At 42.4% G+C, this 17,319-nt stretch overlaps 1 protein-coding gene across 1 annotated transcript in view; it reads left to right on the forward strand.

The window, feature by feature from the left end:
• Ints7 (integrator complex subunit 7) overlaps positions 1-17,319 on the forward strand; it is a 59,011-nt gene that overhangs the window by 6,777 nt on the left and 34,915 nt on the right. The window contains exons 4-7 of the mRNA XM_052738020.1: positions 5,066-5,203; positions 12,673-12,719; positions 14,671-14,870; positions 15,281-15,403. Coding sequence (XP_052593980.1) covers positions 5,066-5,203; positions 12,673-12,719; positions 14,671-14,870; positions 15,281-15,403 — 508 coding nt within the window. The remainder of the gene's footprint in view (positions 1-5,065; positions 5,204-12,672; positions 12,720-14,670; positions 14,871-15,280; positions 15,404-17,319) is intronic.

Below are 17,319 nucleotides of genomic sequence, written 5' to 3' on the forward strand. Positions count from 1 at the left end.
CTTGGGAGGTAGAGACAGAGGGATCTATGTGAGTCCAAGGTCAGCTACTTCTAGGACAGCCAGCTACAAAGAGAAACTGTGTCTTAAAAAAACAAAAACAGCTAAGCAGTGGTGGCACACGCCTTTAATCCCGGCACTTGGGAGGCAGAGCCAGGCGGATCTCTGAGTTTGAGGCCAGTCTGGTCTAGAGCGAGATCCAGGACAGGGCACCAAAACTACACAGAGAAACCCTGTCTTGAAAAGACTAAAAAACAAACAAACAAACAACAACAACAAAAAACTATCCAGCCTAGCATACTTGAGGTACTAGGTTAAATTCCCAACACCACAAACAGAAAAGGGCTGGGGGGCCGGAGACTATAGCCAATGGGAAACTTAAAATTAAGACACTTAGTCTCAGTGGGGAGGCAGAGGCAGGAGGATCTCTGAGTTTGAGGCCAGCCATGGCTACGTAGCAAGCTCCAGACCATCTATCCAAAAAGAAAAAAGTTGCTGTGTGACTGTATATGAATGATTATCACATTATTTTTGTAAAATAAAAAGTTGAGGATTGTATCTCAATTGATAGAATATTGGGTAAAAGAACAGTATGTTTATACTAACACAGATAGATATAGATATAGTGTTAAAAGGATTTTGAGATTTGTGTGTGTGCCTGTGTGAATGTCTATGCACCACATGCATGCCTAGTACCCTTGAGGTCAGTGGGGAGTGTCCAATCCACTGTAACTGGTGTTACAGGCATTGTGAGCTGCTCTGTGGGAACTGAACCCAGGATCTTTTCAAGAGCAGCAAGGGATGGGATCTACTTTTGCTACTTCCTGTCAGTGAGTACATAGTCTACAGGTTCAGAAAAGATCTCAAGGAACACTGTCAACAGTGATTATTTGGGGAGGGGTCAGTGAGTCAGGGACTGGAGAGATGTGATGTCGAATTGTTCCCACAAGTATTCATTATTTTAGTTTTTATCAGAAGCAATGAAGGAGAATAATAGAATTTAAAAGTGGATTTTTTGGAGGTAGTTTGAGTATTTGACAAGGTTCATTTCAGACTTGAGCATCCCACTCTGTGTGTGGCCTGTCCTTCACAGAGTTCCAGCAGTTGGGCCCGTAAGAACTATTGCTGCTAATAAAATTGGCAGTTTCTAGTAAACTTCAAAAGAAATATATTTTAAAGACAAAATATTGCCTTGTAATCTTCATGAGTAGCAGTTGAAACACGTTTTAAGGAAAAGAAATTGGAGCTGCAGTTTTGTAGTAGCCCTCCACCATTTGAAGAGTAGCAAAGGGAAGGTTCCCGAAGGTCCCGTGCTTCTTCCTGAGATGTCCACTCAGTCAGACAGAAAAGCTGCAGCTGTCAGCATCAAGGGTGCTGAAGGGTTTGTAAAGTGAAAAACCAAACACTTCGTCCCCCAAAGATAAAGAAAGTAGCCCCAACTATATGTGTGGCCAATGGCAACATGATATGAGAGCATCAAAGTCTCTCTCTAGAGAATATTTAATAGTCTTGGATTTTTTTCCCCACAGATTACCTTATGTCAAATCTAGTTTCCCAGAGGCAGCCGCTGTTGTGATTTTACTCTTAGGGAGCCTTGTCTAATGCTTTTACAGCATGGATAGCCATTGGTATAAGACTTCTCCCACTCAACATTAACCCATATGTATCAGTAATTTTCCTCATGAGGTGCTGGCAGGCTGAGACTGGTTCTCCCTATGTAGCCCAGACTGACCCACTCCTGATTTATCTCAGCCTCCCATGGAACTGCAGGTGTGCACTGTTACAGAATCATGCCTTTTTGGTGCTGAGTAGTATAACATTGTATAACTACAATCTAATTTGGTAGTCTGTTTTTTTTTTTTTTTTTTTTTTTTTTTTTCCGAGACAGGGTTTCTCTGTGTAGCTTTGCTCCTTTCCTGAATCTCGCTGTGTAGCCCAGGCTGGCCTCGAACTCACAAAGATCCGCCTGGCTCTGCCTCCTGAGTGCTGGGATTAAAGGCGTGCGCCACCACCGCCCGGCTTGGTAGTCTATTCTTTTGAAGAACACCTACATTGTTTGCAGTCCATGTTATTATAAAGCTGCTACCAGCATTCCATTTTGTTTTGTTTTGTTTTGTTTATAGACATCGCCTCATGCATCCCACACTGTCTTCATCTCAAATGAGGCTTTGTAGCCAAAGATTAGCTTGATAAGATCCTCCTGCCTCTTATCTCTCAAGTGCTGAGATTATAGGTGTGCACAACTATGCTGGATTATGCAGTGCTGGGGGATCAAACCCAGGGCTTTGGATAGTCTAGGTAATCACTCTGCTACTTGAGCTACGTCCCTAGTTCCTTTACCCCTTGAGTAAAATCACTAGTTATAGGTCATATTTATTTGTTTGCTTTCTAGCTTCTTAGCCATTCTAATAGTGTGTAATGAATTAAGTTTATATTGCCCTCATGGTGATGATCTGGAGCACTGGGTCGTGTGCCTTTAGCCATTCATAAAGTGTCTGTTCCTGTCTTCTGTCCACTTTCCTTCGTTAAATTGTTTAGATTTTTCAGTGCTAGTGTTTTCTTTTTCTTCTTCTTCTTCTCCTCCTCCTCATTCTCCTCTTCCTCCTTCTTCTTCTTTCTATCCTATTGGTTGAAATATTAAGGCAACTCCATGCAGTTAAAAGGGAGATTTATTTTGTGGGTAACTTACAAGTGAATGGATAGGTTACAGAGTCTGGGAAAGGCATGGCACAGTCCGGCGGTGTTCTCTGGAGAACTCTGCTCGGTCTACCTCCAGCGTCCAGGGTCCAGGAACCAAGAGGGCTGCCCATCTGGATCTCAGGTCTTCAGGGTCCTCTCTCGACCCCGCCTTGTAGGCGTGACAGTTACCAAAGCCTCAGTGGGGGTTGGAACTTCCAGATCAAAGCTGGAATAGCTACCCACTACAGTATCCTGCATACCAGTCCTTTTGTATGACTATTTTACATACCACATAGAAAATAAAGACCTCTTTCAGATCCCAAAAGCTAGGAGCAGAATAATTTTCATTTTTGTGTTTATTAGTTTATATTTCAGCATTACTTTTTTTCTTTAAGTATAAATCAAATGTTATATGCTTGAGAATGAGATACTTTGCTTTGACAATATAGCTCTGAAATCCACCCATTTGTTGGCAGTGGGAACCAATTAACTAAGCTGTGACTGCTTACAACAGTGCACTGCTACACATAGTCTTTCACTTTGTATGATAAGGTTCTCTAATTGTTGCTTTTAAAAAAGGAAAAACTAGGTCCAGCAAGATGGTTCAGTAGGTAAAGGTGCTTGCTGCCAAGCCTGATGACCTGAGTTCAGTCTCAGGAACCCACATAGTGAAAGATTTGCGAGTTTGCCCTCTGGCCTCCATATATGTGCTGTGGCACACACATACCAGATAAATAAATGAAATAAACCATTTTTAGATAAAAAAAAAAAAGAAGTCATTTTTGTAATTTTAAAAAGATTATGCCCATGTTTTGAACTCCTAATTCAGGAGCTATGGTCTGGTCAGCTGGAGAGAACTTCAGGTGTAAAGAGACTTGTTCCTGTCCCAACACACTGATGAACTGCCATGACACTGTCTTTGATATAACTAACACCGTGCACACTTTCAACGTTTGTTTTTGTTTTGTTTTGTTGTTTTTAACAGGGTCTCACTATGTAGTATTGGCTGGCCTGGAACTCATAGAAATCCACCTCTTTCTGCCTCCCAAATGCTGAGATTAAAGGCATGTGCCACCACACCCTGCCAACTATTTTCTTAAAAAAAAAAAAAGGAGGGGGGGATATAGCATGTGTGTGTACTGTGTGTGAGTGTGCACTTACACATGCCCAGATGCATGTGTAGGGGTCAGAGGACAACTCTTATAAAATTGGTGCTCTCGTTGCACCTTTACATGGGTTCTGAAGATAGTTACCAGGCTTGTGCCTGCTTGCCTGCTTTCATGGGACTTTTCCATAGAAAAACATTTCAGTAGCATTAATAGGAGGACTGTGTTAGGAAGAAACCAAACTCTGCAGAGGATAGATGTTAATGAATGTGTTCTCTCTGAGGATGTCCTTGCAGAAGGTTCTGTATTGTGTGGTTATTTGTTTTTGGTTTTTTTACTTTTTGAGACAGGGTTTCTCTGAGTAGCCCTGACTGTTCTGGAACTTGCTCTGTAGACAAGGCCTCAAACTCAGAGATCCGCCTGCTGCAGCCTCCGGAGTACTGGGATTAAAGGTGTGCACTACCACTGCCTGCTTACATTTTTTTACTTAGTGTGCTAACAAAAGACAGATTTCAGGATTCAGTTCTCTTCTACCATGTGGGTCCTAGAGACTGAATTCGGGTTGGCAGGTGTGGCGACAGGTCCCCACTGAGCTGTCTCTGGCCCCTGTGTTTTCTAGACTTTACTTTCCTCACTGTTGCAGATACTGGCTCAAGCTGCAGGGGGCATCCTCCACCTCGGGAAAATCTTCTACTGATGTGGTAGATTAAAAAAGCATCATGCTGGTATTTAGTGATGTGGAATAAAAAATCTGGGATGTCTGTTGTACTTTGTGTTTCTGCTTAATAGCAGATATGTTGTATTCCTAATGCTTTGTTAAAGTGGACTTCTTTATGCAACACTAGAAAATTGATGTTTGGGATGCTTTAATAATTCAAAAGTTCTTTTCTGGGCTCTGATACCTGAGATGTACTTCAGAATGATTCTTTGGAAATGTAGCTTGTATGTGTCAGAGGCAGGGTAAAGAGGGCATGTGTTTCAGGGGTGGAGCACTTGCCTTGCATGTATAAAGCCCCGAGTTCAATCCCAGGGCCAGGAAGAAAGGAAGGAGAGGAGGTGGGAGAGGGGAAGGAAATTTAGCTTATGCTAGGTTAGCTCTTTTAATATTTCTGATGTACTTCAGCATATGGATGTGCTTAGATTTGAGTCATTGCTAGATTCCTAAAATTAGTAATTTTTAACCTGAAGTTTATAGAATGACCTAAACTTTCTGAGTTAATAATCTAGCTTGGCTTCCTTTTCCTTAACTATATTTGTGATCTTGGGTTTCTCTGTTTCTTTAGGATGTTGGGAAGTCTGGCATCAATCATCCCTGAGAGGAAGAATGCCCATCACAGTATTCGACAGAGTTTGGATTCCCACGATAACGTAGAAGTTGAAGCTGCTGTTTTTGCAGCCGCGAACTTCTCTGCACAGTCAAAGTAAGCTTAGGCCTTTTAGTAATTTGGCTCCCAGGGGAGTTTTTGAAAAAATAACTAATCAATATCTGTATTATAGAAAGGAAGTCTTAAAACATGTTAGGGGAAGAAAATACAAATGTTGGTCCTAGAAAGACAAGGTCCTCATAGCCTGGTTTGGGGAAGCTGCTATTGATAGCTTTGATGTCTATTGAAGAGTGCAAACACCTTCATAATCCAAAATTGCTACTTTCCGATTGTCTTCTATTGCTCAGCTATTTTGCCTTAGACCCTGCACAGTTTGGCAAGGAAAGTAACTTGGAATAAAACTGACTGACATATTCAGGATGTGCTACACTGTGCTACACTGCTATCTTAGAACAGAGTGTGTGTGTGTGTGTGTAGTGGTGTGTGTGGTGCATGCATGCCTGTATAATATGTGTGTGGAGACCAGAGGACAACCTCAAGTTTGTCATAGTTCTTAGGTGGTGTTTACCTTTTTGTTTTGAGACAGGGTCACTGGCCTGCAACTTACCATGCATGCCGGCCAACATGTTCCAAGGATCCACCTATGTGCCTCCCCCGACATTTACTGTTTTAGTTGGTGGAGTGAACCTGGGCAAACAGGGCCTAAAAATGAGGCAGACTTAAAGTCTCATGCAATAGCCAACTTTATTCAGAGCATCCGACAATTTATACACTGAGACTTAACAAGAGTCACCTGAATAAAGTATACAATCAGAAGGACAAGCCACATGTTGCAAAAACATGATTTTGTATAGAAGCATATAAATAACAGCTGAAGTATACTCACTCATACCTGCTACATCTGGAAGGAGCATGAAAACATATTTTAAGAACAATTCTGTGTTTTGAAGAAACGGGTCACAAGGCTCTTGTCTTGTTTTCTTACAAGCACTCAGAATTCCCCTCATATAGCTCCATTCTTGGACTGTGTTCCAACACTCTGTACTGAGATTGTAGGCATACCATAACTGGCTGTTTTTCAACACGTTGAATTCAGATCCTCAAGCTAGACAGTTACCAGCTGAGCTATCTCCCCAGTTCAGTAGTATTTCTTTATTATTTTATTCCTGTGGAGGCAGAAAGAGGGCATCGGATCCCCTGGAGCTAAAGTCACAGGTGGTTGTGAGCCTCACGATGTGGGTACCAAGAACTGAAATGGAGTTTTCTGTAAGAGCAGTAAGTGCTCCTAACCAATGAGTCAGCTCTCCGGCTTCATAATTTTGTTGTTGTTTTCTGAGACAGAGTCTCACTATGTAGCTCCGACTGTAGTAGCAACTCGCTGTGTAGACCAGGCTGGCCTTAAGCTCACAGAGATCCTCTTGCCTCTGCCTCTGAGTTCTGGGATTAAAGGTGTCAGTCACTTGCACAACCTAGCCCCATATATTTACAAGTAGAATGTTGGCCATGGTATTATTACCATTTTGGACTTATTTGTTATAAAAATATCCCCTGATTAATAACCAAAACTAACTTTGTTTTCTGAGGACCATTTCTGGTGATGTGTGTGAAAGGCCATAAACATGTGCATCCCTTGACCAATGAAATTTATTTCTAAGAACTTAGCTAATATGAACAAGGTGCACTGATAACCTTCAAGGGTGCTGTTGTTTATATGGTCAACATTTATTTTTATGGATAGACAACTCAGGACATATACCAAAGGTTTGTCCCTATCTGTACTTTTTAAAGTTTGTTCTTGGACAGCTTCATACATGTACACAGTTCCTTTGGAAGAGCAGCAAACACTCTCAGCTGCTGACCAACCCCCAGCCATCTTTTTTTGTTACTGAGAGTGAGTGTGTACTGGTGCAGTGAGAACTTGCATTGCATAGGGACTGTGCTGTGAACAGTTATCATCTGATAATGCCTCCAGGGTAACTATCCAGTGGCTCCAGAAGCAGTTTTCTGAGTTCAGTCTCGCAATTTGGATAAATCGATAATTTAGTGATTAAATTTATGTATCAGGATCATTTTTAGGTGAACATTTTTTCGCTCCAGATAGGACACTGGTGACAGACAAAACGGTGTTTCACTAAGAGGAGTTTATTGGGGTTACCTATAGGAGTATGAGTGAGGGATTACTTAGGAGAGCATAGGTGACTCAGCTAGCATCCCCCAAAAAGCCCACCCCAGCGTGGGTGATGATTCAGGAAAGCTGCGCCCTGGAGCATCCTGTACCTGAGCCAGCAAGAGATCCAGCAAGTTCTGCTTATATACCTCAGATCGGACGTGGCGACCCACTGAATTTAAGCTTATTAGTCAGCAGAGGAAAAGAAACTAACCAGGATTCCCTCAGTAACAGCGAGTGAACAGGGAAGAGCCCAGCGCTGAATCCCTGCGGCGCAGGAAATGTGGCGTATGGAAGACCCACTCCCCGGCGCCGCTCCTGGGGGGCCCAAGTCCTTCTGATCAAGACCCAGCCTGTGGACGGTGTGAGGCCGGTAGCGGCCCTCGGTGCACTGGGCCCTGGGTCTTCCTGGAGTCGGGTTGCTTGGGAATGCAGCCCAAAGCGGGTGGTAAACTCCATCTAAGGCTAAATACCTCACGAGACCAATAGTCAACAAGTACCGTAAGGGAAAGTTGAAAAGAACTTTGAAGAGAGAGTTCAAGGACTCTTAGTAGTGGATCACTCAGCTTGTGAACAGAGGGATTTCTGCCTCTGGAATGCTAGGATTAAAGGCGTGTGCTACCACTGCCTATCCTCTATGTTTAATATTGTGGCTTTTCTGTCTCTGATCCCAGATAAGTTTATTAGGGTGCACAATATTTTGGGGAACACAATACCACCACAAACCTTGATGCATACTTATGGATTTTCTGAGTTTCAGGAGCTTCCTGATACTTGTCAGTTGTGTACCTCCTGAGCTTTTTAAGTTTGTTTTGCTTTCTGAGTCTTAGGTGGTTTTAAGTACAGAATGTTTCAGTTCGGAGGAAATTACTATATAACACTATCCCCAGTGAGATATACTATATACTTGTGTTTGCATTATATAATACCAGATTAGTCTAATAGGAAAGCCTGAAGCACTTATGTATCAGAGTGTAAATTAAGAAAATACATAATTTTTTTTATTAAGAAATCTTTATTCATTTTACATACCAACCACAGATCCCCCTCTCCTCCCTCTTCCCACGCCCCAGTCAGTTCTAGGTCTTTTTGAAATCAGAGTAACTGGCCAAATGAAACTTTAATATTTTAATTAGCTGCACATAGAGATGTATACCTTTAATCCAAGACCTCAGGAGGCAGAGGTAAGTGGATCTCTGTGAGTTCCAGGCCAACCAGAGCTACAGAGTGAGACCCTGTCTTGAATAAAGGAGGAGGAGGAGAACTTACTTAATTTGTGCTGCTGTAGCTGCATTTCACTCGCTCTGAAAGGGTTAAGATTGTGTAGTAGAAGAGCTTGTCCTGGCCCTGAACGGAGGAACTGGCCAGCTCCAGGTGCTTTTAGGATTGAGGGGAGTGTAGTCAGAGTGGTGTCCTTTTCCAGTCATTAGCTAAAGAGCCTGGCCTCATCAGAAAGGGACAGCTGTCCAGTGGCACCAGCCCACTGCTATGATGCAAGACACCTGGCTGTCAGAGCTGATTTGACGAGGACACGGGTGGGGGGTACAGCTAGGCCAGAACATCAGGTGACTTCCTGTAGTCTCAGCAGTTTCAGTACTGACACCGAGAATTTATTATTAGACCAAAAAAGAAAAGTCAGCAGGCTCCTACTCTGCATCTTTTGGGCTCAGAGGGCTTAAACCAGATTTTTAGAGTTTGGAGTGTTATACAATGTTTTGATGTAGTCACTGTCACTGCTCTAGAAGGAGTGGGACCTGGGAGAGGGAGCCGGTAAATGAGGTGGACCAAGTCTCACCTGAGTAAAGTTCTCATGAGTTCAAGCTGTATGCAACCACAAGGGGAAACCACACTTGGCAAAAGCATGTTTTTCCATAGAGGCATACAAAGGATAGTTTAAACATTTAATTGAGTAGCAATAGAAAGCAATAATGAGTAATTTGAAGTTATCTCAACTCCTATCTGCCACACCTGGGAGGAGCATGAAAACACATTCCAGAAACAATTCCATGTTTTGAAGAGACAGATCACAAAACCCTTGTCCTGTTTTCTTGGAGTGTTCTCACAAGCACTCAGAATTCTCCTCACACAACTCCATTCCTGGACCATGCTCCAACAATCCACTAGATCTAGAGATTATTCTAAACACAAGTAACAAATAAAAAAGTCAAAGCTCTGTTGGCACAATTAGAATTAACTGGTGCTGTGGCAGTGCCACGTGGGCCGCTTGAGCAGTGTGTTGGTTGAGACCTCTGAAGAGATGGCAAATGGCCAGAGCTGAATGCTGAAGAAGAGGCTCCTTTATGCTTTTCCTTTTCTGGGGAGTGTGGGGCTCTGAGGTAGCATCTCACTGTGGAGCTCAGGCTGACCTCAAACTTGGGATCGTCCTGCCTCAGGTCCCAATTACTAGGGCTTCAGGTGTGCTCGGCCACATCTGGCCTGCCTTTTACACTCTTAAAAATGTGTTTATAGATACTTACTCTATTAGAAATTTAAGGAGCTAATTTTTAAAATGTTTATCCATATGAAGAATAACAGATCCAAAATATGTTAATGTAAAATATTTTTATGAAAGTATTTATTAAAAAAAAATTTTTGTGAGAAAAATGTCCTTAACATTTTTACGAAAGTCTTGAAGGCCTGGCTAAATTCTCATTCATCTACTTCTGAACCAACATCTGTCAAAATATGCTATTTTGATTAAAGTATGTGAAGAAATTCCAATCTCCCACAGATAATAGTGGGAAGAGGAGAGGTTTATGAAGCCTTCCTAGGTTTGTGATGATTTAATACCTGTGAGTTAGTCTGTTAGGAAACACTGGCTCACTTGTGTTACTCAGATCCTGCAAATGTCCAGCTGTGTATGGACTGCATTGGAGAAGAATGCCACCAATTTCATCAGAAAAGACTTTAAGGACCAAACTTTCGTGCTCATGGTGACAAGTACATTTTCTGTAGTTGTTACTTTGCTGAAAGCTAAAGTATTGTAATTGACATAAAAGATTCTCTGTTATTTGTCTAAAGTTACCATCTGACTTTAACTCATCTTCCACGGAAATTCTTTGGCAAAAAAGGCAAGTTTGAGTAACTTTGTGTCCCAGGAAAACACACTATCTATAACCTAACCCAAACAGTTGGTTTTGAAGTACTGTGTCTGAAGTATACCACCATATGTTTTTGAAATTTAATGCAACGAGTTACTTCCCGTTTTGCTAAGAACATTATATGCAGCCGCCTGCGTTCTCTGTCGAATGTGAGTTTGCCGTGAGGAGGGACGCAGCAGCTGGTGGCATAGCTGCTGCCATTGCCTGGGTCCTGCTCCCTCATCAGGATTGCTCCTCAGTGTCATTTCACCACACGTGATGGATGGGTGATGCCAGTGTCATCGTTCCTGGATAACCAGGAGATGAAAACAAATGTTACTGATTTTGAAAAATTCAACACAAAAAGTATTTGTTGTCAAGAATTCACGTGAAAGAAAATATTCTTCGATCAGGCGGTACTGATTCTGAAGGTTGCAGATAAACACCCTAGCCCCTTGCTGGAGACGGGCAGTGCTTGATTTCTTCTTCACAGACTAGAGTGGGCGCTGGCACCCTAGGCTGTCAGCCTCTCTCTCGGCTTGGGTGTTTGCTTGCATGGCTGGGGCACCTTCCGCTTTACCCCGCGGTATTTGCACATGTGCCTGGAGCCCACAGAGGCCAGAAGAGGTCGTTGGATTCCCTGGAACTGGGGTTACAGGTGGTTGCAAGCTGCTGGGTAGGTTCAGCATGGACTGAGTTAGGAACCCCATTCATCTTTTCAGCAACTCCATCTCTGGTATAACCACAGGCTGAGAAAACAAGTCTTTCTCTTTCAAACCAATGAGTCTCCCTTAAGCATAACAGAAATACTTTGTGAAACATTTTCTTTTATACGAAGGTATTGTTTAATTATACAAAAAAAGTTTGAGAAAAAGATTTCAAAGTTTTACCACAAAGCAAGGCAAAGTATACTGCAAGAAGTTTCTCCCTGGTGGGACTAGGCAGCATCTGCCCCTCCTATAAGGTCCCAAAGACAATCCTAAGTTCCATTTCACCAAAGTTTCCCCTGAGGAACCTGGGTGAGAGCTTGACAGGAGTGTGGTGTCCCCAAAGAGACCACACTGAAAAGTCTTCAACGTGGATGATGGTGTTCCCATACCTGTAGGTGGAGTCCCCTTCCCCTAATCTTCTCCTTGCATATACTCTAGCTCCTTCCTGAGACTCCGAGGCCACATGCAGTTAGGACAGAATTGCATGTTTGGGAGCAGTGGCTGGATGCTCAGGTAAGGATGCTAGGGCCCTCCCTGTCTCTTCTTTCTATGAGGGAATGGCAGCAAGTACAACCGAATTCATGAAGATGGCAGCTCTTTGGCTTGAGTGATAGCGCTGTACAACTTGGTATGTTTTTGCATTGACACAGGGAAAGCTTCATGATATCAAAATCTTGATCAATTGATGCATAGAAACGCTCTGCAGGTTAGAATGGGTGGTCTAAGATATTCTTCAAGTATACTCTTAGAATTCAGCACACTGGTTCAATCATGAACATACATTAAACTCATCACCCAAGACATTTCTAGGACCAGGGATGCAGCTTAATGGTAGATGCCTTGCTCAGTGTGTGCTAAGTCCTGGATTTGATTTCTAGCACCACGAAATAACACAGAAAATTCTAGAAAGCAGAAGAAAGCACACATTGCATTAGCTGTCAAGAGATGAAGTCTTCACATTGTCTAGTGTGTGGAGAACCACTGTTGATTTGAATTCAGCAGAACATACCTTAGCAGCAGGAAATACTTTATTTAGACTTGCATTTAACTGCAAGTTGTACTTGCAAAACCTGCATATCACTTAGTTGGACTGCATAAGCCAACTTTGATTATATTTTCTCCCATATTATATAACATTTTATCCCACATGCTCATGGTATTAAGTTTTTGATATTGGATGATATTTCTGTTAAAGTCAAGAATCTATGTCTTCTTTTTCAAGAACATAGCTTCTTTTAAGTAGTTTGGTCTTTGAAGAGTCTATCTGTATTTCCTAGTACATCTCAGCCCCTTCAATGCTAAGGACTGGCTGTTCATTACTTATGTAGTCAGAACTTGTGTGTTAAGGTATGTCCTCACACGTGTGGTAATGGTGAACTCGGTTCCTTCCGATGGGGTTGCTGAGAAGTAGACTGAAGCAGCCTCCACAGGTCTGCGTCTCCCTCAGTGCAGGACTGGAAGGACGCTGTCAGAACCTGCAGTCTTAGCTGCCATTTTGGAGTATTGCTTCTGTGATAATTGTGTTCTTTGCACTTATAAAACTTAATTATATTTAATTTTTTGATTTTCAATGTTGTTGCCAATTGTTTCAATTTTCTCTTTCCAAAGGGATTTTGCTGTAGGAATATGTAACAAAATCAGTGAAATGATTCAAGGTATGTACATTTTATTTAGTAATATGAAGAGACTTAATAGGAATCCTGTTAATGGTTGTTCATGGTTATTAGGTATTTACTGTGTGCTAGTCATTTAAAATAATATTAAGAATCTTCTATGTGCCAAAAATGCCCGAAGTACTTAGGTACAGAAATGAAGCAAGACCCTTTCTGTCATGTGTCCTGAGTTGTAGTCAGGAGCTGAGTGAGCAGTAGACAGGTACAGTAGACAGGATGTATAAAGCGCTGCAGAGAGAACTGATGGGGAGAGAGTCCCAAGTACAGGTGGCATGATGGACAGTAGGAGGACTTCTGCTTTACCTGGTTGATCCCAGAGCCCTAATGCAGTAACCTGAAGGAAGGAAAGGACGTGGCATGCAGAGAGGGGACGTCAGTGCCCGCAGAACCCAGAGCCAGGGCTTCTGTCTGATAACATCCCTCCAGGGTTTTGCAACCAAAATCAGGTCCTAATTCTGGATCGTGACTTAGTTTCACCTAAAGGATAGCTCATGTGTTAGTCCCATATTATCTTTACAGCACTTGTTAAAGGAGCTCTGACTCCAGCATTGTATGTTCTCAGGGGCACTGTTCGCTTTGCCTCTGGAGAAGTGGCCTTGCTGTGCTATGCAGCTTGGTGATGTGTTAGATCTTTTCACACAGAGGAGATCTGTTCAAGTCACACAACTAGAGAGTATCAAGCCGTTTGGTCTTGAGTCTGTTGCTTTTAACCTTTGTGCTGTCTTGCCTCTCTAGAGTATGCTCTGGAAAAGCTGTATTTTATTTGTAATTTAAAGGTAGAGAATTTGCTCACTTAAATAATTTTAAAAAGCACTCAGAGAACAAGGTAGAGCTTTAGCTTGTCCTTTTATTCCTTTGTCTTTTCTTCCTCTTTTTTCTTTCACCAAAATGGTGTTCCTGTGAGGCTAGCTTTGTGACATCAGAACGAACACCTATTCACTGAGCAGGGTTTTGTGTTTTGTTTTCCAAATTTTTATTTTATGTGTAAGGGTGTTATGCCTGCATGTATGTCTGTGTGCCAGCTGCATGCCTGGTGCCCATGAAGGCCAGAAGAGGGCATCAGATCCTGTGGAACTGGAGTTACAGAAGGTTATGAGCCACCATGTGGGTGGTGGGAATCAAACCCAGGTCATCTGGAAGAGCAACCAGTGCTCTTAACAGTTGAGCCATCTCTCCAGCCCCTGAGTAGGTATATAAGCAAGGCCTGCTGTGTTACATATGATCTCTGAAAACAGATAATTCAAGGGGAGTTTTCTAGAGGAACCATTTAAGGGCTGGGTAGCTCCTGCTAGTGGCTAATGTGGCCCAAGTCCCAGCAGTTCTTACAGCCTTCTAGGGCCCAGGGGCAGAAACTAAGCAGGAGAAACATCTTGCTGGCCCCTACTGTGCCTTTTAAAGGCAATGTGTCAGGCATGGTGGCACACAGCTTTAATAATCCCAGCACTCGGGAGGCAGAGGCAGAGCTCTATGAGTTCAAGACCAGCCAGTCTATATATAGCAAGTTCCAGGTCAGCCAGGGCCACATAGAGACCCTGTCTCCAAAGACTAATAAATAAAGCAGTTTCTATTACCATACTTTCTGAAAAACTACTGAACTTACTGATTAGTTCTAGTTAATTATCTTTAATGTTACAACCATTATGATATATTGTGGTAATTGTTTGTTTATTTTGAGACAGGGTCTCTCTGTAGCCCTGGCTGTCCTGGACCTTACTCTGTAGACCAGGTTGGCCTCGAACTCAAAAGAGATCAGATCCACCTGCCTCTGCCTCACAAGTGCTAGGATTAAAGGCGTGTGCCACCACCGCCCAGCTTGTACTAATTGTTTTTAAATAAAACTTTGCTAATTAAATCAGACCTTTCTTATTTTTAGTTTTAAAAAAATGTGAACTATCATGAAGTTATGACACCTGAAACCATTTGTTGTGTTCAGGCTTAGCCACACCAGTGGACCTGAAGCTGAAGCTGATCCCCATCCTGCAGCACATGCACCATGACGCCATCCTGGCCTCCAGTGCCCGCCAGCTCCTGCAGCAGCTGGTCACGGCCTACCCCTCCACCAAAATGGTCATCGTGTCCTTGCACACTTTCACTCTGCTTGCAGCCTCCTCTTTGGTTGACACACCCAAGCAGGTAATTTCCACTTTCTTTTACTGCTTATCTGTAAATGTACACATTTAGTTTGTGATAAAATGTAAGAAGCAACCCTAAGTTTTAATAATGTTAAGGTCTCTTTGATAAAGGTCAGTTGAATTCCTCTTTTTTTATATTTATATTTACAGTACTATTCTTGTGAGCCCTGTAGAACAAAGAAACACTAGGAAATATGTGGAAGGGTATGTTGTTATTAGGAAAGAAAGGATAATGTATCTTAATACTAGATCCTATGGTACCATTTGTGTATCAGGAGAAAGAAGTTCAAACCTTAGTCCTTAGCTAATAGTGAGAGCTCTGATCTGAAGGGGTTCTCTCTGTAATGTAAAAGTCTAGGTAGCACTGTCCCCACTGACACCGTTCACAGAGTGACTTTGCTGTCTTTGTAGATCCAACTTCTGTTGCAGTATTTGAAGAATGACCCCAGGAAAGCAGTGAAGAGACTTGCTGTGCAGGATCTGAAGCTACTTGCTAGTAAGACACCACACACCTGGAGTAAGGAGAATATTCAGGTACATAGTACTTAAGGAAAAGAAACACTCAGTTACCTGAGCCAGGGTGTACCATGGTCAGATGAAGTTTCTGCCCCTAATACTTCACAGTGTGGTTCAAATTTCAACAAACCAGAACAAAATCCTTGTACACTTGTGTCTTGCCATGTGTATTTTAGTCCCTCTGTCATCAGATAATTGTCTTGCTTATTTGACATCTGAATGTGTGTTCACGTGAGTGCAAATGATGTCTGAGGCCAGAAAGCATCAGATCCTTCTGGAGCTGGACATCCAGGAGGTTGTGAACCACCCAGTGTGGAACCAAACACAGATCCTCTGCAAGTTACTCTAAACTGCTGAGCCATCTCTGCAGCCCCTACCTCTCCCCCACAGTGATGTATGGTTTTTTTTAAATAAATCAAATAAAATAAAGGTAGACAGTACTTCTCAACCACTGGGTCATGACCCTCCTGGGTTTTTTTTTGTTTGTTTGTTTGTTTTGGATTGAACAACCCTTTCACGGAGGTCACCTAAGAACATCAGAGAACACAGATATTGACATTACTATTTATAACAGTAGCAAAATTGCAGTTATGAAGTAACAACAAAAATTTTATGGTTGGGGGTCACCACAGCATAAGCAACTCTATTAAAGGTTCGCAGCATTAGGAAGGTTAAGAATCACTGCTCTAAGATTTTTTTGCCTTCCATGAATGGAGTCACCATTAGAATCAATAAACTGGAGTCTCATTTCCTGAAGGGAAGAGTAAGAGTTTGAGTTGTTCTGGATAGGACATGGCCAGTGTGATCACGAACATACAGCAGCCTTGGTTCCCGGCACAAGAGCTGCCCAAATAATAGGACACGAAAGTAGGAAGGGGACACGTCAGGAAGAAGGTCTGTAGGAGTAGGTGGGGCGTAAGAGAGGGGAACAGGTGACTGTTTTCACAGTGTATTGTGTATATGTAGGACATCATCAAACAGTAAAAGAAAGAAAAAAATCTGCATGCATAAGTCACTGAGAAAGAAAAAAAAAGAGGCATCCAGTTGGAGAAGTTAAGGACATCTATGTCTGGAGTTCAGAGGGCAGATATAGCTGATGTTGCAAAATGAGAGTCACCAGGGTACAGATGGTGTTTAAAGCCTCCAGATTGGATAACTTGCTAGCGAAAGAACGTGGTAGAAAGGATGTGGATAACAGTGAGAGAGACACCAGCTGGAGAACCTGATAGGAGCAGCTCAAGGATACTTGAGTTCTAAGAGAAAGACTGTAAAGCTAACAGTTTTCCTAGCCTTAACTCTGTCATGGATTTTTTAATGTTTGTTGGTGGATAAATGCATAAAAATAGTGAAAGTGTAAAATCCAATGTGAAGTTCCACAGCTTCAAAATGACTATTCTAACTGATAGAAGTCATTGAGATGCATGGACCTTGGATCTGACTAATGCAATGTGGACTACTTTATTTGAAAGTTCTTTATTATAATAAATGTTTAATAAATTAGTAGTCATGAGATACTGTTGCTCCTGGCCTATTGGCTGAGAGAGTGTAGGTCATACCATACTGCACCTGCATTCTCCCAGAGGACTGGAGCCTGGCTCTGGCTCTGTCTTTACCAACACGAAATGGTTTTGCTGCTGTTGTCAGCTGGGAAGAGGACACCCTGCTTCATACAGGTGGAAGTGGCCAGAGAGGAGGCATACAAGGGCAGTGTCATTGAGTAGATGGGCCTAGAAGGGAACCAGTGTACTGGGTGGTTCCACCTACTTCACACAGGGTCAGGAAGAGAACAGGGTGATGGCGCTAATGTAGGTGGGTGGTGGGCAAGTGGTACCAACTTATAAAAACAAAACAAAAAGCACCTTGTGATTTTCCTCATTTACTTTCATACTTATTTATCTGGGAGGATGAGCATGTGTATGCACATGGAGATCAGA

The sequence above is a fragment of the Peromyscus californicus genome, unplaced genomic scaffold (assembly GCF_007827085.1).
Source record: "Peromyscus californicus insignis strain IS unplaced genomic scaffold, ASM782708v3 Scaffold_14__1_contigs__length_90479793_seg_2, whole genome shotgun sequence".
NCBI classification, from domain to species: Eukaryota; Metazoa; Chordata; class Mammalia; order Rodentia; family Cricetidae; genus Peromyscus; species Peromyscus californicus.